This window comes from Fistularia commersonii, chromosome 25, assembly GCF_037954325.1.
Source record: "Fistularia commersonii isolate RoL2024-O1a breed Wild chromosome 25, RoL_Fcom_v1.0, whole genome shotgun sequence".
Taxonomy (NCBI): Eukaryota; Metazoa; Chordata; class Actinopteri; order Syngnathiformes; family Fistulariidae; genus Fistularia; species Fistularia commersonii.
Window position 1 is genome coordinate 11,031,823 of NC_141308.1, and position 26,263 is coordinate 11,058,085.

At 43.3% G+C, this 26,263-nt stretch overlaps 1 protein-coding gene across 1 annotated transcript; it reads right to left on the reverse strand.

Moving 5' to 3' along the window:
* On the reverse strand, nt 1-25,162 carry col6a1 (collagen, type VI, alpha 1). The gene is made up of 36 exons (XM_086172597.1): nt 25,033-25,162; nt 24,834-24,939; nt 24,197-24,326; nt 23,211-23,411; nt 22,965-23,124; nt 21,449-21,562; nt 21,330-21,350; nt 20,378-20,398; nt 20,235-20,279; nt 20,086-20,139; nt 19,944-19,988; nt 19,734-19,760; nt 19,620-19,646; nt 19,491-19,535; nt 17,652-17,705; nt 17,180-17,242; nt 17,033-17,095; nt 16,905-16,958; nt 16,786-16,821; nt 16,640-16,702; nt 15,597-15,659; nt 12,328-12,390; nt 11,822-11,884; nt 11,621-11,671; nt 11,494-11,529; nt 10,787-10,849; nt 7,322-7,387; nt 6,044-6,079; nt 4,922-4,958; nt 4,665-4,673; nt 4,439-4,572; nt 3,985-4,088; nt 2,423-2,609; nt 2,133-2,304; nt 2,007-2,036; nt 1-1,504 (listed from the first exon to the last, which is right to left on the reverse strand). The coding sequence occupies exons 2-36, from the start codon at nt 24,919-24,921 to the stop codon at nt 900-902; spliced, it is 3,030 nt and encodes a 1,009-aa protein (XP_086028723.1). The 5' UTR covers nt 24,922-24,939; nt 25,033-25,162; the 3' UTR covers nt 1-899.
* Between the last annotated feature and the right edge of the window lie 1,101 nt (nt 25,163-26,263).

Here is a 26,263-nt window from a genome sequence, read left to right on the forward strand (position 1 = left end):
GGTTATCTGATTTTTTTAACATTTCCAAGTGTTGTCAGGGTGGGAGGGGGCTTTTCTCCAGTTTGGCCAGCTCTCATTTGTACGCTTTCTATAGACGTGTAACTGTAATCGTTCAATCATGCATCAGCCTTCCAGTCGTTACAAAAAATCCAAAATGATCAGATCATGAGCATGTATTCGACTCCCATCTGTTGCTGGCTAATTTATTTTCTTATGTTGTCAAATTTCAAATCAGGCATTGTTAGGACACATGATTTGACCAGATGGTCAATAGGGGATCTGGATCATCTGTTACGCTCATGTGGAAATTCTGAAGAATTGCGTCTAAGAATGGGACTTTACCAGATACAAAAAGGAAATGAAAAAATATTCACAATCGTTTCCAATGCGCTGATGGTGACAAATAAAAATGTAGCTTCAATTAGTAACTTTAAGAGGAGTAGGACAAGGAGGGGGGGGGGGGAGGGGGGTCCAGACTTGTTGAAACAGGAACGCAGAATTCCTGAGAAGAAATCAGCACGATGGGTTTGCAAGCGAATGGGTTCGGATGGGGCGGAGGTGGGGTGCCGAGTAATCCCCGATTTTTTTTGGATGTTTCCCTGCGTGCAGCCTCAAAAGCGTCGATCTCAGATTGTGTTCTAACACCTTCACGTGCTTTGGATGAACAGCGGCGGGGGTTCTGGTGTTGGACACAAGCTGAGGTACGGCACATTTGAGGCCCGCTTTGGGGCTAAAATGCTCATGAAGACACTTCATTTTGCCTGCTGCACAATCATTTGTCGTTTGGTGACATTTCTCTGTGAAAACGTACTCAAACACAGTGTATGGTAAATGAGTGAAACGGAATAAAGGGACTAATAAATCTAAAGCGTGTCGGTCCTGTTCTTGGAGCCCTGCGCTCAGGACATGGCCACCCTTCGGGAAACGGTTTGGTAGAGGACCCCGCGAAGCAGAGAGGAATAGTCCGGGACGCGGAACAGGTGGCGTTGGAAATAAGTAACGTCGTCGGGCCGCCCTCTGCTCACCAACGTGCGCAGATTGCTTTCGTTGACCTGGTTGCCCACGGCGATGACGAAGAGCTCGACCCCGGCGTCCGCCAACTCGCGAACCCGTCTCTCCAGCACGGCCTCGGTGATGGCCTGTGAGCGGCCGTCGGAGAAAAGCACCACCTTCCTCTTGTTTCCGGACGCGTCGCCGCGGCCGGGTAGATTCGTAATGGCGAATCTCAAGGCGTCTAAGAGATCGGTGCCTTCGTTCTGGAAGGCCGCCTCATCGATGTGATAGGACAGCAGGGTCACGTTGGTGGTCAGCGGCTGCTCCATGCGGGTGCCCCGGCTGTACTGGGCCAGACCCACGCGGACGTTGACGCCCCTCATCTTCTCGGCCGTCAGGAAGCGCTCGGCCAAGCGGCGGACGAAGGTTTTGGACGTGTCGAAGTTCTTCTGGCCCACGCTGGCCGAGCTGTCCATCATCATCAGGATGTCCTGGCTCTGAGTGAAGGAGACTGCGACACGCGAAAAAAAAAAAACAACATCTGGTCAAAATCAATTCTGACGGTTCTTCGGACGACGAAGGACTAGACGGATGTCGAGACGATATTCACATTGACATATTTCACGCTCGATTTGAATGGGTAATTATTATTGTTTTTGCTTTTTCGCTCTGAAGCCTTGGCGACTAGCCTGCTCTACTGGCCTGGAGTGAAATGAAACTGAAGCCCACTGCAAGTCTGCTTGCTCAGACATGAGTGGGTATTTGTCTAAATTGGTATTTTCCTTCCGTTTAAAAAGGAACAGCCAAAGACTCGTAGGGGGACGACACAAACAATATCAGGGGACAATTTGCTTTATCGTCAAAAACAAAACCAAGATAGATGGAAAAGCAATATATTCAGATTCACGTTATGAATCGATTCCAGACGTGACCGCTCAAGAAAAGCACCAATGGAGCTCCTCCGGTAAAATCAACGCAACACCAACAAAGGCGAGGAGTATAAATAGACTTACTTGGACACTTGTAGTCCGGGCACTTCTTACCTGTAAGCCAGAATAAGATGAATAATTGTATTTATCGGTTAATGTCAAACTCTCGGTTGGTAAAGATGAACGCGTGATTGTTCGCGTTTGCAATACTTTGACAGATCTTGGACGTCAGGTTCTGCAGGAAAGTGTCATCGAGCAGCTCGGCAAAGTTTTCCAGAATGAAGGAGAAACCCGGCTTGGGGTCGCTCTTGCAAACCACGTCTCCGATCTGTTCCGAATTTGGCTGGCGGCCGGAGTAGTCCTTCACTCCTAAACCACCCACCTGGAGGTGACGAGATACTTCCTTGGGTTTTCTGGTGTTTCGTTCAAAGTGCGTTACAGGAAAACTCGTAAAAGACAGATGCTCGTTTGAATTCGCGCCATCCCGCGGGCGAACTTACCTGGATGTTTTTACCGCAGAGGGTGTTGAGTGGAACCCTGTCCCTGTCGATATCCGACCGCCCGTCGGTGAGAACCAGGACCACTCGGTTCTCCTGCCTCATGAGCTTGATGGTGTTATTCAGGGCGAAATCGAGCGCCTCGCCTGTGTACGTGGCCTCGGCCATCCAGCGCATATCTTTCACAGCCCTGCGCGCACACACACACACACACACACACACACACACACACAGGAATTCAATTCCCCTCGTCGTCGTCGAGTACGAGAACGAGAGAAATATTTGCTGCCTTGCCAAAAACTACAGACTACGACTCTTTAATAAGCTTCTCGAACGGTCTTTAGCCGAAAGCCGGTATATTGTGTAAAAATATATATGCATATTGTTTTGTTAGCTAATAGCTGCCAATCTTTTTCAAAGTCAGCCATGTTTTGTTTGGATTTAGGCAGAATGAGTCCGGCATTTACACAACGTCCTGCAGCAAGGACAATTCATTTTAAACCTACTAAGGAAGAGCCAAGCGGATTATGTTTATATACATTTCAGATGTTTATGCTGCTAAATCCCTCTTATCATCCTTTCACCTCAGTATCTGCAAGCACTTCATACTCCATAGATTACTCGATTACTCGATTACTTTATTCCTCCGCGCATCTAGTGCAGGGGTCGGCAACCCGTAACACCCAAAGAGCCATTTGGACCAGGTTTCCTCGAAAAAGAAAACACTGGGAGCCGCAATTACTTTTTGACATCTAAAATAAAGGTACCACTGTATATATTGCTTTTTATTACCTTTACACTTTGTATAAACAAGTGTGTAGTGTGTTGCTTCTGATATCCACAAAGTATTACGGAGAAAATTAAATTTTATTTATGTAATGAACTCATTTTGAGCGTTGGGCTTTCAGATCGTTTAGCGGAGCCTTGACCTGAATTTTAAAAATATATCGGGGAAAAATCACTGTGTCAGTACACAACAAAAAATAAATATTTGCAAAGCATCTTCATAGATATTTATTTTACCTGATTTATGGGACTTGTACACCTGAACTTCTGCGCACAGTATCTGCAAATCGTGACTTTACCGGGCTGGCGGGTATACCGGCTTCCGCAAGTGTGACGTTATTTTGAGCGGCGAAAAATAATAAATATAATTTTATTTAATATTTCAAGATCACAATAATCTTCCAACTTAGAACTAAAAGTTATAAAAAAGGAATTAGAACAAATAAAATACACTTCAATTAAATATTTATAATTTATTTTGACCCCTGTTCTAGTGCCTGTGGATTCATTGATAATAAAGCCGACTTTGACTTTATGGGATGAGGAGAATCTGAGCGTTGTTGTGTTGAAGATATTGATTCGAAGACTTGCATCATTTCCATGTTCCAAAATGGCAATGCATATGGTTGGACGCGGCTCACTGCATCTGTTTCCGAGCTCGACAAGAGTTTGCGAAGCCACGGTTGAAGTGCGTAAACTTCTGCCTGTATTTACTCTTAACCTCAGGCCGCAGGAAAAGGTGGACAGAAAGGACTCTTATTGTAAACGTTTCAACTTACTGTTTAAACTCGGTCAGGCTGACTTGGTTGCTCAGCATGATGACCTCTTGGGCTCGAGCTCCACTGTACTGCACCACACTCACTCTGGACTCATTTCCTGCGAACTGGAAAGAAAAATGTTTTTTTTTCTCTCTCTTTTTTTTTTTTTTTCTTTGAAACCACCATGTGTGTTTTGTCTGTGAATTTTGTTTTCTTCCTCACCGATTCCCCCACCCATCCTGACAAACAGCACCCACCCATTGGACGGACATAAAAGCGCCGTTGCATTAACGCGTTCTATTTTTAAGATTTTTTATGTAATAAGTCATTTCCTACTATCTGAAACGGGACTGCTTTAAATCAGAGTCGATAATCAGATCTCTCTGGGGTTCACGAAAGAAGCATCTTGCAGTGATTAGCAAAAGGATGAATGAATAAGGAGCGGTCGAGAACGCAAAATCGAAGGGGACGTTACCTTGACCTGCTGATCCCTGATCAGTCTGTCGATGAGGGTGATGATGAAATCTTTGGCCAGAGCGAAGTTTGTGGCGCCGATACTCTCCGAGCTGTCCACGATGAACGCCAAATCCAGGGAGGCGCATTTACACTCTGTGGACGAACGGGGAAACACACACGTTGAGGACACTCGCGATACGGGATCGATCGCAGTTAACACTTTGAGATTGAGCACAGAAACCTACCGCAACAGGCTGCGACGGGATCCGGGGCGCGCAGGAGACACACACACACACACACAAATGAGAAAAATGTTAATTGAGCGTGCAATGGGAGGAGGAGGGGAACTTCAACTTCTAACCTGGGTGACCGAAACATTCTTTGGAGTTTGAGTGCATGTTTTACAAATACAACACTGATTAGCGAGTTGAAAAGGCCCCCATGTTGAGTGTGTGTGTGTGTGTGTGTGTGTGTGTGTGTGTGCATCTCAGACAGGACTCACAGCAGAGCTTCATGATGATGTCCAGAATTTCACATTCCTTGAAGAGAGAAGGAGTGTATGTTACAGTGTGTAAGTGCGCCGTTAAATCATATTATATAATGTTTTCTAAACCCGATAAAGGCGCGGGAGACGGTTACAAATGGCAAAAGGGGAAAAAAGGGGGGAAAAAAAAGAAAGAAAAAAAAAGAAAAAGAAAACACGATCTTGGTAGTATTTATAAAAAAATTTAAACCTGATACAGGCATGGGAAATGGTTAGAAATAGTAAAAAAAAAGAAAAAGGTAAATAATAAAAAAAATAAAAAAAATAAACAAACAAACAAATAAATAAATAAACAAGATCACGGTAATATTTATAAGAATTTCGAAACCCGATACAGGTTTGGGAAATGGTTGCAAAAGGAGAAAAATTAAGGAAGAAAAAGAAAAAAAAAGAAAACGAGCTCACGATGATACTTGTAAGATTTTCTAAATCTGATACAGGCATGGGAAATGGTTAGAAATAGTAAAAAAAAAAAGAAAAAGGTGAAATAAAAAAATAAACAAATAAATAAATAAACAAGATCACAGTAATATTTATAAGAATTTCGAAACCCGATACAGGTTTGGGAAATGGTTGCAAGAGGAGAAAAATAAGGGGAAAAAAAAAAGAAGAAGAAAAAGAAAACGAGATCACGATGATATTTGTAAGATTTTCTAAGCCTGATACAGGCACGGGAGATGGTTACAAATAGCAAAAAGAGAAAAAGGGGCAAAAAAAATCAAAAAATAAAAATAAAGAAAACAAGATCACTGCGATATTTATAACATTTTCTAAACCCGATAAAAGTGCGGGAGATGGTTACAATCAGCAAAAGGAGAAAAAAAAGGGAAACATTTAAAAAGAAAGAAAAAGAAAGAAAAACAAGATCCTGGTGATATTTATCCTGCTAGGTGAAAAGCAATGGCTTTCGGTACCACAGGAAATTGAATGTGTTGCTTTGGGTGGAACACACGGTCCCGGTTTCCGATTGGAAACTAGCCGGACTCCGCGGGGACTTAAAAACGTCTGCGTGTCCCGCGGAGAATATGAGGGTGAGGTTTCAGATGAAGTGCCCTGATTAAAAAAGCTGTTTATACTTACGTCAGTTCCTGCGGGTCCGGGAGGCCCAGGAGGTCCCTGCAGAGGCCAGGAGAATGAGTGACGGGTCGCCGCGGGAAATGAATCATTTCTATATTTATTTGTTCAAAAGGTTTTTGGCCACGTGCAGGTTTATCTAGCCCGAAGTCACGATGACAGAAAAACCCTTCTTGTCTCTTTGTTTTTCCTTTTATTTGAACTGGAATCAGGAGATCGGTGAAAACCCTCGACTCTTAAACCAAAAGCCCAACGGTCGCTCAACCCTCAACCCCCACCAAGCACATCTTTTCTGCAAAGACGCGCCGAATGTTCTCGACTCAGCATTTTATTCGTGATTTTCTTTCTTTCTTTTTTATTTCTTGGCTGCAGAAACCCATCTGTTTCTCCGGCGCGGACGCAGTTTAAGAGCATTCTTTTCTGTGAAAGGCGCCAGCGTCCGCTTGCTTGTGTGTGAGGAAACTTATAGGACGATAATGCACGGATGATGTCGATTTATGCAATTCAAACCAGATAAGAAGCGTCGGTGACGGATCGGATACCGGGGTGTGTGTGAAAGTGAAAGGATGGAGTTTGAAGAATGATGGTTCTGCTTGTATGCAGAAGTACAGTTTTTTTTTTCTATCTGTCCAACACCGCAAGGTTTCACAAGCCAACTGGTGAAAGGGATTACTCCCTCTTTCCTTCTTACAAGGAGCCAAACAAAGCGCTGCTGTTTTTTTTTTTTTTTTTTAAATGTCTTGGCATGCGATGTGATGTTACACTGGTGAGAACGGCTACGCTCAAAATCTACACTTTTTCAACGGACACGCGACACCAGCGGCGACTCTGCGAAAGGGAAGCGCATCGCCGAGGGTTCTCTTTTTGAAAACAACTTGATTTCTAATGCAGCAAATTATAAATCATCATAGTTTTGCAACAAAGTAGGACATGGAATGCCTTGTCTTTGCCTGCGTGTCAATTATGACACCCTGAAATAGAAAACCTTGATGCTCCTTTTGCCTGATTTCAGGCAAAAAAAAACATTCATTCACCGCTAGAAGCAAATTTAAATCACCATCTCCCGTCTTCCAGTTCAGAAATCTTTATCTTGACTGCATTCTTGTGAGGTTGATCCTGAGCATACATCTCCAGGACAACCACCGAGGCCTTGAAACGCTGCATGTGCGGGGAGTACGTCCGGGTCTTCTCCGCGCACGTGGCCAACCCAAGCTAAACTTGTATCTACTCGCAGACAAACCTACAAAGTCAGGTCATGCCCCCGCGTCCCCACGGTATTCTTACCGGTTTGCCTTCGGGTCCTCTGTGACCTTTGGCTCCTTTAGTTCCTGGACTACCTGGTTCTGTGTTCTGTGAGAAGATGAATGTTCCAGATGAGAGAGGCCCGCACTTCACTTACGGTATGCTACAGATACAAATATGACTTCCTGTCCAACGTTTAAACCGCCAGTTTCAACTTTTCCACCTACGATTGGTTGCATAGACGGCGTTTCGTCGATGGCGGTGACTCAATACCCGGATTATTACTCCAAGCCTTTAAGAAACACGTTGAAAAAAAAGTAATGGCTCTGAGATGGAGCCTTGTGGGATTCCACACAAGTGGAAAATTGGTAGTTTGGTTGAATGACTGAATGTTTTGGGACCACATCAGTAGAACGGGATGTTGATCAGCTCATCATTGGATACGGCTGAGACCCTTCATGTAGTTTGAGAGGTAAAGCGAATAGTCCAAAACACTATTTGATCTCGGGTGTTACCGTGACTCCGGAGAGGACACAACTTTAACTCTTCTGTGGGATCGTTAAATTACATCTCCAAGCATTTTGGTTTCTTTTTAATTCTTATTCCAGTTAAGGTTCTACGTCCTCGTCAAAAATTCTCGTTTGAGGTCACGTCCGGCGTTCTCTGGCAAAAATATCTGCCGCGACAACGCAGCTGCGGAAACAGAAAAGGCAGCCAGCAGAGTCTGAGCGGCAGCTGCGCTTTTTTTTTTTTTTTTATGGCACAGAAACAAGAAATGCGTAGAACAAGGAAGCCTATTAAATTTCTTCTTTTAAACAATAGACAACATTTTTATGATCCAGATAACATTTTAAACGGATTCTTGACATGACCGTGCACCGCAGATGCTGCAGATACACAAGTATTCATGTTTAGGGGAGGGTCATGCCAGTCGCCTGGATCTCGAGACACACACATAAACGCACACCGGGTTCCAATTACTGCACCTTCTCCACACACACGTCCTAACCTTGACTCAATGGCGTCATCTTTGACGAGACGCAGCCAGATGTTTTGCCATGCATGTGTACGTTATCGACCCTGGGCCTTTCGGTAAAATGCTGGAAAAGGTCAAGAGGTCCCAGTTTGTGTAGACCTTTATCTTCTCCGGCGCGCCCCACATTTTCTGTCCTGTCCCTTCTGGCCAGAGAAAGCACAGGCCCCAGTGCGCAAACTTGCCTGTGCACTGCCAAATATTTAAACAATTTAAAACAGGAGGGCATTAGTTTGACGAGTTTTTTTTTCCTCTCCTTTTTTTTTTTTTTTTTTTAATGTAAAACTCAGTTTTATTCGTCACGACTTAAATAAAAAATGTAATTAGTCCTTCCACGGCCATGCCCAAAGCAGTAGATGTGTCAAAGCGTGAAACTTGGACACAAAAAAGGGACTGTTACGGACGGAGGAAAAAAAAAAGTTACAGTCTATTAAAAGAGAAAAGAGGAGGATGGATAGTTGCCTCGGTGGACAAATGGAATGCACCAATTCCAGTTTTTTTTTCCAGGGAATCGGCCTGAATATGACATCTTCTGATTTTCTGAGGGGGTTCAGTTACTGACTGACCTGAAGGAGGAGCGGATTCGAAAGATCGTATGGCGTCAAATCGGACGAAAAATCTCAATCGCTTCCAAAAAGACTAATTTTCACCTTCGAAAGCGAGGCCGAGCTCGAACCAGCTAAAACCGAGCCATTGAAACGGGAGATAAAAACAAACCCCGTCTGCTTTCCAACACCCAGAGGGCGCCGAAACTAACACGTTACAGCTCATTTGGCAAAGTGAAATTCAAAATCAGGTGTATTTTTTTTAACAGGGGCATCACCGTAGTCTTCAGAGAGTAAAAAGTTACTACCATTAAATCGTCGAGCAAATAGCCTTCATTAAACCTCGAAGAAAAAAAATGTTTTTTATGATTTCGCGTGAAACAAATGAGATATTACATTCATTAGCGAGGCGATGACGGTCCCGTCTTGGACGGGCCCCAGCTAGAATCCTTAACCCTTGTTTTGAAGTCGTTAAGCTAAGCGAAAGCACAATAATTGCAGCCACATGTTTACGAGACAGAAATGAGAGGGGTATTCTTGTCCAAAACGCATAGAAAGAAAGTGAACTACTGCTAAATAGATTTTAAAAAATACATTTATCATCCAGTGCTGTTCATCTATACCTTATATATAATCACGAGAGCGGTTGGTCTGACAGCCATATGTTACTCTTACTGCGATACCGCAAAGCCAATCCGCATTCCCGAACTTGCCAAAGACCAACCACACGGCCCGAGATGATTGATTTACGATGTTTATAATAACTCTAAATGTTTACACATCGCTAAGAGTCTCGGCGTATGAGACGAGGGGGGTTTGGTTTTTTTCGAAAATTCGTCCGTTTCTTCAGCAGCGACTCAGGGAAAACGGTCCGGAGCTGGAGAAGAGACTCGTCTGAGTTACTGTGAGTCGTATTTGCGCAAAGCCAGGCGGACGGAGCTCACGCGGGAAGTCTGAAATTGTAGCGTGACTCAACTCCGACTCCCACTCGCGTTGATCGATAGATGAAAGAGCAGCATGAACGTGCGCTGCAGTGTTTATGTCAGGAAACATGAACCTTGAAAATGCAGCGATTTCTATCTAAATACATCCGAGTTCAGACGAAGGTTAATGTGGTAAACCTGGGAAATTCTATGTAGGGCGCAGACATACACACACACACACACACACACACACACACACACATGCACACACATGCACAAACACACACGCGCGCACACACATAGACAGACAGACACACATGCATACAGACACACATGCACAAAGCAGATGTGTGCGCACACATGCATTCATGTACGCACACACACGCACAGAATCATGCACGTACGTGCACACACGCACACACACACACACACACACACACACACACACACACACACACACACACACACACACACACACACACACACACACACACACACACACACTAAAACAGTCATGCAGTCCCTTCATCCTCTGCTCATTTCCTGGTATCCTTGACAACAACATACACACAGCTGCATCAGCTCAAAGCCCTCTTTCCCAATGACACACACACACACACACACTTGTGCGTGCACGCGTGCACACACACACACACACATACACAAAATTTGTTCAGATCAACATAAGGAATTATTTCCAGCTGCAAAACAGAGGAAGATTGTGAGAACAAGATGGATGGAAGTTTAAAACATAAAAAAAAAGAACTGACAAAAGAAGTATAGAATTTCAGAATAATGCGGAAATAAAACCAATGACAGACAGAACCGAAAAGAAGTATTATTGTATTTTATCATGAAGTGATAAAATAGACGGAGGAGGGAAATATGTAAATGTGCCAATAAAACGAGACGCGTGACTCACGTCCTGTCTACCAAGAAGAGAACGAAGAAAATAAAATGGGATTATGACCGGGGAGCATCTCCAGCAAACCAGAGGCGGACTCACGTCAAAGCCTGGCTCTCCGGGCTCTCCGTCATCTCCTTTGGGTCCGGGGGTTCCCCTGCCGCCCTGACGGTCGTGAAACAAGCGTTATGGGCCAGGAAACCACGTTATCCAGGAAAGAATTCAGACCCTTTATAAGTTACCTTCCAATATGTATTGTCAAACTTGATCTTCCAAACTTAGCTAAGTCGGAATGCGGTGCGTGAAAAAAGGAGAGCCAGGTTTCCGAGATTTACTAATCAATCTGGATAGAATAACAATATATTTGGGATGATAATGACAAATTTATGGGGAAAAAAAAATGAAACTGCAAATCAATTGTGAAAAAGTTCATGTACAGCCAATGTTGAAGATGATTTGTGCCAAAAAATCAAGATCTACGAGAAAAAGTCGAATCGCTATTTTCTCTTTATTATGTTTTTACCTCATACATATCACCTTAAAGGGTATGACGCTATTTTGTGTCAATCCATGGCAGACATTTTGAACTGTATTTTAATTCCTGATATCATCTCTTTATTTTCCCCTCCAAGAAGAAAATTGCTGAGTCTCACTGATAACAAACTCCTACAAAAACCAATTCATATCAGATGATGTGAAACATGTCTGCCCGCTATTTGATTTATGTCAGCTTAAAAGTTAAATCTTGAACTTCCAAAATATGAATGACATTTTCCACATAAAAAACCTAGATTTATGCCATCACGTACCGGCTCGCCGATGTCTCCGCGAGGTCCGGGATAACCCTTGGAAAAGAAGACGTCGTCACGTCACAAAGTGCAAATGCAGCGGAGGAAAAACAAAACTAAATAGAAAAAAAAAACTAAAAAAACTCACCTGGAAACCTGGACAGCCAGCTGTTCCGTTTCCTTGGGTGCCATCTTCTCCCTGAGGATAGAAAATATCATATACTTACACAGTCATAGCCGCTTAGATGCAACACACACTTGCACACACGCTTGCACACACGCTTGCACACAAAGTCCCCGTGGCCAGGCTTATGATGATGGATGGTATACATATGTGTGTGTCCCTCACCCTCTCCCCCATCTGGCCTCTGTCTCCTGGAGCGCCTTTTATTCCTCTTGGCCCTTTGGGTCCCTGGGAGACAAACAAAAAAAAAAGGGGGGATCAGAAACACATTGAAGATGCGACGCGCTTCCTGAAGGCACTTGGATGTTGTCAAGATGTGTCGTTGGAGTGGGGACGCGTGACGCCACTGGGAAAATAAAGGCCGTGCCGTACCGCGACATGGTAGCCGCTGTTCAAAAGACTTCATACTTTACAGTAACCGTGCACGTAACTGCTAATACGCACTCTCTTATTATATTATTACTTTGTTTATTTAACGCCACCATTGGATTGTGAGGAACGTCTTCTCCATTCCTCTGTATGTCCAGTTCATGCAGAGAAATTGACAATGAAGCTGACTTTTATTTGTTCAGTAATTATAAATCTGACTACAGATATAACCATTTGTTCATGTATAGATGTGTGTGTGTGTGTGTGTGTGTGTGTGTGTGTGTGTGTGTGGTTCATCTCACCTCTGGTCCAGGGGGGCCTTCATCACCCCTGTAACCAGGAGGCCCGCCTCTGCCTTGCTCACCCTGCGGAAAAAAAAAAAAACGTTATACTCCTCTTTTCATGGAATAAATAAAAACAGATAAATAAAATAAGAAAAAGAATAATGATAATAAATTTGGAAACCCACACAGCTAAGTATGCAGCTGCAAGCAGCCTAAAACCTGTTCGTCAACCGGCCTTAATTTAAAAAGAACTTCATGCTAAGCGGCTCATAATGTGTCTATTGTTTGTTTTTTGGGGAGAATTTTGCCATTGTGCAGCACGGACGCCGGCGGTGTTACTGACTCATCCCAGGTTCGCGGCATTGCACCTGCAGCCGCAGAGCAAAATGTTGCTGTAGTAATAATATCCTCCGTCTGCATCGACAGCAAGAGGAAGGATTCAGAAATAGAATAGAACTCACTTTTCTTTAGGTTCAGTATCATTTTAATGAACTGAACTCGTGATGCTTTTCTTCGTATTACAAAAGCTGATGCAAATTTCATAGTGGCCTGAAAAGATGTTATCAAATAGATATGCAGAAGGATCTAGGTTTATAACGCCCCTAATTACGACCAAAAATGACCCTAAGAGGAGAGTTTTTGATCGAATTTTGAATCGAGCTGCGATTCATTGTTGTGTTGTAACGCTTTTTTGTGCTTCTTTCAGTTAGCTAGCACTCACTGTGGCTCTCAAAGAGGTTAAAAGCGCTGGTGATCGTGGTGGTAAGTTAAGTTGATCTGAAGAAGGAAATAATTGCTAAATGTGAGCGTGGTGTTAGTGTTACAGATCTCGCCAAGTGCTACGACATGGCTAAGTCAATCGTCAGTACAATACTGAAGAGCAAATATGCGCTAAAGACAGCTGATTTGGCTCAAGTGTTGACTTTGTTAACAATGCAAAGTGATTGTTAGCTTGGATGAATGAAAGATAGCTTCCTGGGGCTAGCGTTAGCATTAGCATTAGCGTTAGCGTTAGCGAGGGTCTCCTACACAAGAAGGCATTAAACTTTTGCTGATTGAGTGAAGGAAACATGAAGTGCTAGTAAGAAGAGAAAAACACCAAGAACAGTAATAATTAAGGTCTGTATGTAAACCCATAAAAAAAGTTTCAAATATGTTTTTTGGGGCTAGAGAACGGATCAATGGGATTTACATTGATATCAATGTGAAAACACGATTCAGTTCGAAAACGCAGTCTAAGAGCGAATAAAATTCGTAAGCAGAGTTTCTGCAGCTGCAGTCACTCGGGGTATTTCCAAAACAATGCTACCGGATGATAAACCCTCTGCATAGAACAAAACCACGCCCACACTTTTCATTTTATTATTCTATATATTATTGAATTTTAAAAGGAAGTCCAAATTTGAATATGGCATCATTTCCTGCATCTTAGCCCGTCTGCTGCATACATTAATTAGCATTTTGAATTTCATGAATTCACTATCACACTGTCATTCGTAGGCTTACTTCTCTTTGGCTTGAGGCTGTTCTGCTCGATTTCCTGAACATTTAACATAAACTGTCTTGTTTTGCTTTGCTTCTTGAACAGTATAAAAGTCGGAAATAAGAATATTTCACAAGATGTCGCAGCGCTAACGCACAGGGCCGAGTCTGTATCGTAAAGGGCCCAAAGAAGGACAGGTCTGGGGCCCTGGCCTCACCATGAAGAGAGTGAACTATAACCTTTATGTTGAAACGGTAAGCCCGCCATCTTGATTGTTATATCGTGTTTTGCGGACCATAAGGCGCACCGCAATATAAGGCGCATGATAAAACATACGGTATATAAAGCGAAACAAAAAAGTCAGTTTGGTTGAACTTTATTCATCTTGTTTTGTCCCCTCAGAAATTGTTTGGTCTTCTTTATTTGACATGGTTCATCTACTTGCTTCCTCCAGTTCTGTACCATTGATTCATTAATGTTGAATTCTTTGGCGGCTGCTCTATTCCCATAATCTACTGGATGACTGATAGCTTTTAGTTTGAATTCTGCTTTGTAAACATGTCTCTTAACAGGTGCCATTTTTGGGGGTCTTCATACACACAAATGTACGCTATTATTATGTTGAAGAGCAGTATGTGCCAGTATTACAAAAAGCGGCAGAGGTAAACTGTTCTCTGATTGGTTTATCGTTGCAAGTGATAGCGGACACCTGAAGTTAGAGTGACCGAGGACCAAATTTAATACAACATCCTTCTATCAGGTCCGAAAACCAATCAAGTGCAGCAGCTTCATCGCTTACCAAAGTCGCACTAAAACATTTTGAGAGAGGTTTGAACGCGGTGTACCGCCATAAAATTGGTTCAAGGTCATTAAGCACAATAATTCATATATAAGGCGCACCTGATTATAAGGCGCATGGACGATTTTTGAGGAAATTTAAGGATTTTAAGTGTGCCTTATAGTGTGAAAAATATGGTTTTCATAATCAAATCACAGTTAAAATCTGTTAAATCAAAAACAAAAAAAAATCCATCAAGACTGAACACTATTACTTGAATCGCAAGTTCTAGTTCTGTTCAACTCGTTGCTTGGATTTGAATTTCTTTAAAATTCCTTTTTATTTTTACGGCTGTTTTTTTTCCACAAGTTTAAAAAAAAGAAAAAAAAAAACTTAAAAACTGACAATGGAAGAATTTCATTGTCAGGAATTGGCAGGAAGGTGTAAAGCATGATACCGCATCTTAGTTGGCCACTGCTAAACTACTGCTAGGTAGGCTCTGCTAAAATTACAAATATAAATAACGGGAAAAATATTATATTACAGTAAAGTTCTGTGTTATATAATATAGAATGACAAAATTGAAAGACTGCAAAGAATGTAGCGCGCACACCAGCGGGAGAGGCCCAACTGCCAGTTATTCCATGTTTTCTGTACGATTCAGTTCATGCTATGCAGCACAAAAGGCCCATTGAACATTCTGACATCATGGAGGTTACCACAACTAATGCTTGTAACGTATTATTATTATTATTACTCCGCCTTGTGCCTTATTAAGAAAAAAAAAAATGTACTGAGGCTTTGGCTGGAGGAGACGAGCAGAAGAACTGAGTCAGAGGGGAAAGAGTGAGAGTGGATGTTCCCGGGAGGAGTTAAAGCAAGAGCGGGAGAGGGAAGACGGAATATGCACGAGTGGGCAGCGCTCTGGGGCTGCTGCCAGGTTTGCCTCCGTTTGAGCGCGTGCACGATTCCTGTGTGTGTGTGTGTGTGTGTGTGTGTGTGTGTGTGTGTGTGTGTGTGGCTCACAGGGTCTCCATAGGGGCCAACTGAGCCCTCCCTCCCTTGCTCTCCACGGGGTCCTGGTTCCCCCTAGCAAGGAAAATAAAATAAAAAAAAAAAAAACAAATGAAAAAGGAGGCAGCCAAATGGATTCAAGACAGTAGCAAAAGACAAACAAAAGCTACTTTAGACCCACATGAGAAATGGAAGAAAACGTCTTTATAAAATGAGTAACTGGTTTTTCCCCCTCTAATGTGATCATGTCTCAGTCTAAAAAGGAGCAGCGGTGTTCCTCAGGGATCGATACTGGGAACTGTTTTTATTTTCTCTTCACACTACTGATGAGCTACTTTATTTTTGGGATGGATGTCGATCCATGTTTTGCCAGTGATAAGCCAAAAAGTCCTAGTTTTACTGTTATGGAGAAATAACCCAGTTAATATAATTATGAATCCAGACATCTGTAGATTAGCATCTAGCCGTAGCTCTGTCAACCAGAATCAGATACAATGCAGAAGCCTCAATTCCTGCTTTCGAACACATCTCAGTGTCGAGTGGCTGATAAAAAAAAGGGAATTTTGTCGCAAATTACTGCCAGTATTAATTTTTAAAGTTACGCAGCTCGTCATTCATGTTTTCATTTCCTAAAAACTGAAAAAGTCAACCATTCCATTCACCGCGGATCGAAATAGGGCAGCTAGTATCAGGAATAAAGAGCCAATCACCTGATATTATTGCCGTCACATCGGATTCAGATTTATTGGAGAATATTTTGGAAATATCTTGGAAATATTGTCTGTATTTCTATGGTCAAGAATATTCATCCAGACTAGAACTGGATTAGAATTTCTTCAGTTCCAAGTTAGTTATAACAATCATCTGAAATATCTCCTTTTTTATGGCGTCATTTCATCGTAGTTGTATGTTGTTTTGTGCACAGTACCTTTCACTGTTAATTTTGACACATTTTGTGCAAATGTAACTGCATACTATAATTGGTATATAATAATTACAGATAGCCTTAAAAGGGAAGCGGGTCTGAAAATCGCATCTTCATCATCATAACTTACTACGTCGCCCCTGGGTCCTCTGTTTCCACGCGCCCCTTGCTCCCCTTTCTCTCCAGCCTCTCCCTAGAGGCCACATCAAGACATGTAAACAGCGGCAAATACAGAAACGCGAAGCCATGCAAACCAGTATTTGGGATACGATGTACTTTATCTCCTCGACTTCCATCTATTCCCGGGGCACCCTGAAACACAAATATAAATATTGTAATATAACAACCACAGTGTAGCTAGTTCCCGTTTCCATACCGGGTGGTTGCTCACTTACATCATCACCGCGTTCTCCTTTGTCTCCATTGGCTCCGCGGGGGCCCGGGTCTCCCTGTTAAAACACATTTTGCGTTAAAGTAACTTCACGAGGAGGTCTCGTCAATATCATGACCTGCGCGGATTTACCCGTGATCCCATATTGCCGTATTTTCCAGGCCTTCCCAAGTCACCGCTCTTTCCGGGATCTCCCTGGAATTGACAAACGGCGAGTCGGTACAGGAGAGCTTCGGTCCACTGGAATTGACCTTTGAGAGTTCCTTATCGATATCTTACCTTAGCTCCTTTCTGTCCATAGTTACCAGGGTCTCCTTTTGGTCCAGCATCCCCTTGCAGACCCTGGGCGCAGAAAAATACAGCAACACCTTCATGGCATGATCACGGCCAGCGAGAATCCCTCCGATGCTCACGTTTGTGTTTGTGTACGACTGCGGGACTTCATTATGTTTCACTTAAACAGCCTGACAGCCGAGAATGTAAACCGAGCAAGTGATTTAAAGCTCGGGGGCCTCGGAACGCCTTCCCACTTTGAGCCCCGGGGGGTTCGAGGGTCGGAGGGGCCGATTGAGCGCGGGATTCTTAAACATGCGAGTGGAACCGGTGAAAAAAGTCGATAAACGGCGCGACAGAGCCTCGGGCCGGGAACCAGGAGTGCCTCTTCTTAAAGTGTCCGAAGGTGCCTTTCCATCGCGATGGGATTCGGGAAGCGTGCAGTGTGAGATTCTGTAAGTGCAAATGTGGAACTTACGTCTGCACCGGGTGATCCTTTACAGCCAGGGAGACCGGAGAAACCAGGTTCGCCCTGCCGAGGAAAACCAGAAAGACACATCAGACCATCAGTATTTCGCTTGCTGGCTTGTTATTTGCTACTTTGAATTTCAAACTTAATTTTTTTCCCCCAGTCGAAATATCTCCTAAAGCCAAAGAGTTCATTCAGGGGATGCTGCCCCGAGCCACTGTTTTGTTTTTTTGTTTTTTTCCGAGTGTTTTCGCGCGCACCTCGGTTTCCATGGTGACGCTTCTCTCACATCATCATCATCATCTTCTTCAGCTGCCAGTGTTATTTAGCTTCTCGGTAATGGGTGAAGGGAGGGATGAGGGGGAACACGAGTGGCCGCCGGGCTAATTCTGCATGAGTGGGAGAGCCCGGTGGAAAAGGCTGGCGCTAAATCGCGGTTTTCCTGACGATGTGTCATCGACGGAGGGCGTCGCTTCACGGGACGCGGGGACTATCCTCATGAAATCAACTCATTTTATCCAGTAGGCTCCCAAGTCACCACCAAACACTCCACTGTTACTTCCTCTATCCAGTCATCGTAAAAAAAAAATTAAAAAAACAAACATTTCCTCGATTCGCCAGAAATATAAAGTAACATTGGCTCCTGAGGCGGTTCCCTGCAGGTGTGAAAACACCAAGAGTGGCTTCAACGCTCCAAAGTAAACGGTCTTTGGAAATTCGACTGACATGGAAAGTAATATACAAATCTACAGTTCAAATCTAGCCATCATTATTGCAGTTGAAAGTATAAGCTTTTTGTTTGTTTATTTATTTATTTATTTATTCTTTTTTTTCCTGATGTTGAATGTTTTTTTTTTTATATATATGCTCAAGAGAAGTTTCAATGTGAAAAAAAAAAGAAATTGGACTTGAATGCGCGCAGGTTATAAAGATGTTCTTGTCAAAGTATGAATATCTAATGAATTTTGTAGGATGAACTAAGAGTCCAGTTTAGAATATTGTCTTTAATTTTAATTTTCTTATCCAAATTTGTTTTTATTTGTTTTTGTTATATCCTCATTGTCTGTTGTGGATGTTTGTTTGTGTTGTATTTGTACTATATTGTCTATGAAGACAGCAAAAACAACTTCACATCCTTTTATTCTATATCTTTATTTAATCACTGTAAGTTATCTTGTTTTTAATCTGAATATGATGAAAATAACTCATTTGGTTTCGCACCACGAATTGTGTCCTTGTCTTATTTATTCTTGTGTTTGCCAAAAAGCGCTACAAGAAATTATCTGGATTAATATTATTATAGCTATTGTAACTTTTCAATTACTATCAAAATTTTCTTCTTCTTCTTCTTCTTCTTCTTATTATTATTATTGTTATAACTATTTTATGAGTATGATGATCACTAATTTTATTTTTTCATTTTATTATGATTATTATTACCATTATAATTATACTGTTATAAATATGATTATCACTAATATGTTATTTTTCATTTTTTATTATCATTATTATTGTTGTATGTTTGTATTATAAGTACTGCAATTATTTACCTTATTTTTTCCAGTTTTTCGAATAATTATCATTATTATTATCATTATACGTACTACTATTGTGACTATTATTTTTCCAGTTTTTTAACTTACTATCATTGTTATTGTTGTTATTATAAATATTATCATTTTAGTAGTTGTAGTAATAGTTATAGTTATCAGTTCCTTCAATAGTAACGAGGAAAATGGCTGCCCGGGACCTTTTAGCTTCATCGCTTTTCACTTACATTGTCCAAAGGAAACCCTTGCAGTACTTTTGCACATCAGTGCTTTCTGAAGCATCCACAGGTCAACTCACCTTCCGCCCATCGACTCCATCATTTCCCCTTTGACCTTTGTCTCCCTGTGAGAGAAGAAAGATAAGGTGAGCGACAAAGAACGCCAAAAGAAGCAAATGTACCGAGTCTGAGAGTTAAAACCGTCTCACCTTGTAGCCTTTGTGTCCTCTTTCACCCTGGAGGAAACACACACCGCGTTAGTCAGCAATGTCCAACTACACAACACCACTCTGTAAACTTCTTGTATCAGAGATTCCTTCTACCTTCTCGCCTCTGCTGCCTCGGTCTCCCTGGAAACAAAAGCAAACACGTTAGGATTCATCAAAAAGCCAAACAACCGACTACTTCTGACATCCCTTTTGAGTTTTCGGGTCATATACATCCGCATGCAACCTCAAGAGGACAAAGTGGACGGCAGCTAGAGATGTTTCCTGGGCGGGAACCCCCAAGATGACTCATCCGGTGCCTCTTACCTTCATTCCACTGTAACCGACTGGACCGGGATCTCCAATGCTGCCCTGTAACCGTGAAAGAAAGCGTTATTCATCCCAATTTAGGAATCGTAATATTTCGAAGTGGGAATATGATGTGTTTCGGAGGCGGGGGACCACGTACCACGTCACCAATATCTCCCTTCTCTCCCGGCATGCCCGGTCGGCCGGCCTCTCCCTATCAAAGATAAATCAACAATGATATAAAATTCGTGTTTCGGAGCATGACTTGTTTGCAAATCTGAACGCCGAGTTTCCGCGAGTTCCCCGCACCTTGCCGCCGTTGTCACCGTCGGGTCCCTTCGGCCCTCCCGCAGCCTGCGTGCCGAAACGACAAAACCCAAGATGTCAGCGACAAGAAGCTCGATAGAGAAATCATTTTGAGACGGCTGGACGGGATCAAACGGGACACTTACGTTGCAGTCGAAAGAGCAGCACTGTAAGCGGGGAAAGAAGAGAAAATCAACATTAAACATTTGTTTCGGGGGTTATTAGTTTGTGTTTTTCACTGCTATACAAGTACACAGTCTGTTTACATAGATATATGTATACACTTGTATAGAAACATATACAACATGGTTGCTTGAGAAAACTTTATGTCCTAGCCAAGTATTTTAGGATCTCCAAAAGATCACCCAAATTTAGGTTTAAATCAGTATCAAGTATGGGATGGCATGCAATGATGAAAAAAAGGTCACTTTCCATTAATTAAAATGACAGTAAGTCAATGCTTTTTTTTTCTGGGAGAAAGTAAAAAAAAGCAAAAAATACAGATAGTGGGATTATGATGATGGGATTTGAAATAAAAGGTGAGAACATGAGTATTAAATTGAATTACCGATACGTGAACTCCTGCATCTGGTTGCAGGCACAAGGGAAAAGATAGTAAGGTGAGACGAATGGTGCGTTAGGGTTTACATGTTGAAGTGACGCGAGTCAAATAGGGCCACCGTGTTCCGAGCCACGTTTATTGGAGCTGCAGAGGTGTCTATAAAAATGACGGAGATTCGTTTTCCTGCAGCTGCTCGGTTTGACCGTCCTTAATCCCCGAGTGTGATAGTTTCCACAAAGGTTGACAGTTAGCCAGTTAGTAAGATATGGTATTAAGATACTGCTAATTTAGAAAAGAATAATCACATTCGATTAAAAAAAGCCTTTGTAACCAAGACATGGATTTCTTTGGGGTATTTGGTTCGATAAACATTTCCAAATGTGGCTTTTAGCCAGCGCAGCTTGGCCTTTTGAGTTAAACAGGAAACCTGGATTCAATTAAGCCGCCTTATTTTTAGTCGTTTAAAAGTATTTGAGATACAAACACAAGAGAGGTTCAGATGATTTCTCCCAGAAGACAACTTCGGGAAAACGTACCACGTCTTTTGTCTCGTTCGTCTGGGGGTTGGGAAGAAAAAGAGAGATAACGCACAGGTTAGATTCAGGTGTTGACGACTGAGACAAGAATCATAGCGGAGGGAGGAGGAGAGACGTACGATCATGTGAATGATAGTCCGGATGGTGTCCATCTTGGTGGACCTGGAGTCATCTGCAGCGGTGAAATTCTGTCTGTAGTTGTGGTCGGTGGCAATGAGGGACAGTCTGGTATCCTAATGAGACACACATTCATAGATTTCCATCATTACACAGCTGGTTCACTCCTGCTAGTCCTTGAAATACAGATATTAAACTGCTAGCTCAGGGTACCAGAGTTGTATGCTTTTTGCCTTACAGTCAGATGGTTTGGAGCAGGAGGTTTTATATATCTTCTTTTTAAAGAATCCGTGCGATGGTGATGTTGCGATGGCAATGATTTGATCCACCAGTCGCAATTAAAAACCAAATCAATCATTTTTTGGGGTAAAATCACCGCGGCGGGTTTCTACCGTGGGAAGGGAGTTCCAAGCATCTGGTTTGAAAATGAGAATGTCTTTTCGGTATGGACACAAGTAGGCCTGAGGTCCAATAAAATGACAGTTCATCATGCTAAGCTACAATGGATATCATGGAAAATGGTTTTTCATAAAAGTCGTGATGTGGTCCAATGAGATGAGTGCACCTTCAACAATGGTATACATCTACCTGTTTTTTTGGTAGTTGTAAAAGGAAGGAGAGGAACTTGTTTTATAGCTGATGCTTGAGGCCGTTACCATGACAATCAGACTCCACGATGGTAAGATTGTCATTTAATCTCCTCCTGGGTGCAGCTCCCATTTTTTTTCCCTCACTGTGTTGGACTTCTCCAAACCTGCGGCTCGTCCTGATCGCAAAATGGATCCAATAAAAAGGCTTTAGGAACTCAAATAGTTGGGCTTTGGATTTCAGTCCAATTGAGCACTTAGAAATGCATGGGCCAAACATGTCTGACCAGCTGAGCTTTTCCAGCACTTGAGGGACAAGCTGCTCATGTGATGGAGCCAGATGTTACAGACCACCTTCAGAGGTTTGATGGGGTCCATGCCTCCATGGACCAGTGCTGTGTGGTGGCAAAAGGGGAAGCCCATTGTATCCCATGACGTTATGGCCAATAGTATGTGTCATACAAGTAAGGGTCATGATGGGTACTCCATGCAGATTAATGGAACAGTAACTGGTGAAAATGTGGAAGCGAACCTTTGACAAAAAATTGATTTTCTTAAAAAGCAGCGGGTAAAAGACCTCTTGTGTACAACCGGGTTCATCTTTTACACTTCAACATTTCTGCCATCTATCGGCCAACCACAAACCTTTCTCCTCCAGGGGTCTGGAGACTGTTTGGTTGGGCTTTGGCTCGCAGGAATTATCAACCGATTCTTCCACAATAGTTTTACTTCTTCCAGCTTCATTAGTTTAAATGCAACACTTATCAGAACTTGTGTGATAAGGGATCACATTTGAGATTAAAAAGTCATCAACTCCCAATGCCAGAGGGAAACACTCAACCTTCGAGACAAGACGGGCCTTCAAAGCGCGGTAATGGCCGAACAGTTGGTCTTTGCCTGCGTGTGTGTGTGTGTGAGTGTGTGTGTGTACCTCCTGATCAGGCGAAATAGCAACAGCGAACACTTTAACACCGTGTTGCTTGGCTTCATTCGCGGCCTCCTGCACGCCTCCACACGGCTCCTTGTAGCCGGTGATGGGATGCCCATCGGTCACCACCACGATGTACTTGTTCTCGTGGTAGTGCGAGCCGCTGCGTGGAAACACAACGATACGCGCAAAAGTGAGACGACGGCTCTTACCGATATACCGATGGGAGCGTGCGTGTGACGTTATTACCCGACGAGCAGCTCAGCCAGGCCCCTTTTGATGGCGCAGTCGGTGTAGGTGCCTTTGCCGATGAACTTGATGGTGTCGATGTCCCTCTTCAGCTGCTCGCGCTGCGTGTTCATGTCGCTCAGCTCTCGCACCAGGATGACGTCGTCACTGTAGTGCAACGCTCCCGAGTTCCACGTCAGGAAGCGGTCACACTGGTGGCGCCTTGGTCAACGAAAGCATCGGTTATTTTCCGGAGATTCGTCGCATCAGTTAAAAAAGAAAAAATCACAATATTAAGAAACCTTTTAGAGATTGATATATGTCATCATGCAGTTTAAGTGAATATATTTACAGAATACAGGTATATTTAGTCCATCCATGTACGGATGGATGGATGGATGGATGGATGGATGGATGGATGGATGGATGAAGGTATGTTTAGTGTCATTTATTCACTCATTTATTTAAAATGTGTGGTTAAATAAAAATTATTTGAGGTCTTCATCTGAACTTTTAGTTTTAATTTAGGAATTAAGATAATTGTTTGCAATTATTGTTCCATCTAATTATTTTGCTGATTTTCAAATGGAATGTCATCAAATTTTTGGATCATTTCTGTATTTTTTGTGGATTTTTATTTTATTTTAATTTTTTGTGTGATGTTGGGGTACTTCTAGAATTTTTCAAAGAATTTTCAAAATGGATTCTTGTAGACTTCATGTATTTCCTTGAGGACTTGATGCTTCTCTGAATTTTGATGAACCCCTTGTTGCCTAGTAACCTACATAGCATTTTGCCATCCCTGAAATTGGAGAATTAAGAAAAAAAAAGATCTAAAATAGCATAATTAAATGATGGGATCATTTGAAAAAATGTGTGTTGTGATGTGAAAAATGACAACAGTGAATATCAGTGTGTGCTATAATAGGGGTGTGTATGAAACACACAAATAAGTATCAATAAACAAATAAACAAACAACACTCCGTCCAGATTAGGTGCATCTCACATGTCTTTCAGCTCATCTATGAAGCGCTTGGTGAAGTCCTTGATCTGGCCGATGTAAAAGTCAGGGGGGGACTGCCTGAGGGCCACGCTCTCAGACGTATCCAGCACGAAGAAAAGGTCAACGGGGCACTCTGCAAAAACGACACACACAAAAAAGCGTGACACTCCCACCCGTGACTCGCCGGGTCGCAAACTGGATCAGAAGGTCCGCCCGACCCAGGCCGCACGGGCGTGACCTGCGGCGATTGGGGTCGCAGGCCTACAGGGGTGATGCCGCCTGAGCAGGTAGAGAGCGGCGACCCGACTTTCTGTCTGCTTTCGTGCACAGAAGGCCCCAGTCTGTCTGTCTGTCTGTCTGTCTGTCAATCTGCGCCTCGTGCGCGGGCCCTTCTGCAGCAGAGCGGGGCCCAGCTCCACTCTGCTGCAGATCCAGATGTTCCCTCTGCATGGCGTTCACCATCACGGTGATCCAACAAACCCATGGCACGCCAGGCCTAAGCAGCCCTTACCTCTCCACATTTTCAAATATCCACCCCCAAACATGTGTAAACTTGGAAAAAAAACCTTTCGGATCGCACATTGTTACATGCATCTTAACATCACACACCTTGAACACACGCACGACATCCGTGACTTACCAGCAAATCTGGGTCTGGTGACTTGCGACTGCCCTGCGGCCAGGGTGACGCACAGGAGCAGCGCCTGGAGACTTCTGAGCGTCTCCATTTCAATTTAAAACAAAAACTGCGACAAGAAAACACAGTCAAAAGTCAAATCCACGTTGGAGGAAAAAAAAACACACACACACAAAACCAAACCTGACCGAATCCGCGGTACCTTTTAGAAAAGTTTTTTTTTTGGGGTGATCCAGCGCTCCGCCGCAGTTCGTCCGAGGCGAGAGCCGGAGCGCGCAGAGGAGGAGGAGGAGGAGGAGGACCAGGGCGCACGGCCGGAGAGGGGGAGGAGGAAGGGGAGGGGAGTTCACGCACATTAAACGTGCACGAGCAGCGTGGAAGGGAGTGGGAGTGAAGGGGGGGCAGAAGGTTTACACAAAAATCCCCGGATGATCTACCTCTGCTTCCTTACAAGGGTTCCTCATGGGGGGAGCGCCTGCAGGGTTGTGGAGTATGTGTGTGTGTGTGTGTGTGTGTGTGTGTGATGGGGGTATTTTGGCACATGCGTGGATGGTGCTTTTTTTTTTTTTTTTTTTTTTTTTTGCAGACATGTTCTTCCTATGCACGCAAAAAAAAAATAAAAATAAAATAAATAAAACCAACATGGCGCTTAATAAACGCACATCGCAGTAAATGAATCCTAATGAAAAGCAGATGAGAGACTTCTTAGAAGCATTTTGTGCTGCCTTTGTATTCTGACTTTTCTGTGGAATACAGGGGCGGAGATTCGAAACATCTGGTTCACTTCTGCATCCAGACATGACCTGAACACGGGGAAGAAGAAGAGGAGGAGGAGGAGGAGGAGGAAGGTGGAGTTTTCTCCTCTGCAGCACGAAAGGGACACAGCGCCATCTAGTGGACAGGTCGTGGGAGGAAAACCCACGGAGGCTTCCAGTGGAAGGAGGGAGGAGAAGATGAGTGGGCGTGGAGGGTGGCGGGGGTCACTTGGCGTTGTGATGGATGGGGGTTGGATGTCAGGGGCTGCTCTGGACACACATGAGCACACAAGGCTGTGGGACTGCGGGGAAGGTCTGGCCCGGACTCAGATTTTCCACTGAGCTCACTGTTTCGGGAGAAAAGTCTCAGAGCGTGGAGGCACGAGGACGTGGAGGGGAGAGAAACGGGGGGTGACATCTGGGAATGATCTGGGTTTATGAGTGAGCTTTCATTGTAAATCTGTAGGGTTTTTTTTTTTGGAGGGGGGGGGGGCTCACAAATTATGACACACGCTTTCACCCGCAAAACTCCATATAATTCCGGGGGAATTCATTTGCTCAATCGCGCCACTCATTTTGTTCGAAAGTGTGCGGTGCATCTTCTTTAACCTGAGGCGGCGCGAGCACCACCCGCTTGTTCGAGCAGTTTTTACAAGGCGACGTGTCCTCCGAGGACCC

What these genes read in the sequence shown, in the direction of transcription:
- col6a1 (XM_086172597.1), bottom strand. Translation starts at nt 24,921, where the DNA reads ATGGAGACGCTCAGAAGTCTCCAGGCGCTGCTCCTGTGCGTCACCCTG. An exon ending in CACCAGACCCAGATTTGCTG is followed by an intron (nt 24,327 to 24,833) that starts GTAAGTCACGGA and finishes TCGTTTTTGCAG; the next exon opens with AGTGCCCCGTTGACCTTTTC. An exon ending in CCGGACCCGCAGGAACTGAC is followed by an intron (nt 4,959 to 6,043) that starts GTAAGTATAAAC and finishes TCTCTCTTCAAG; the next exon opens with GAATGTGAAATTCTGGACAT.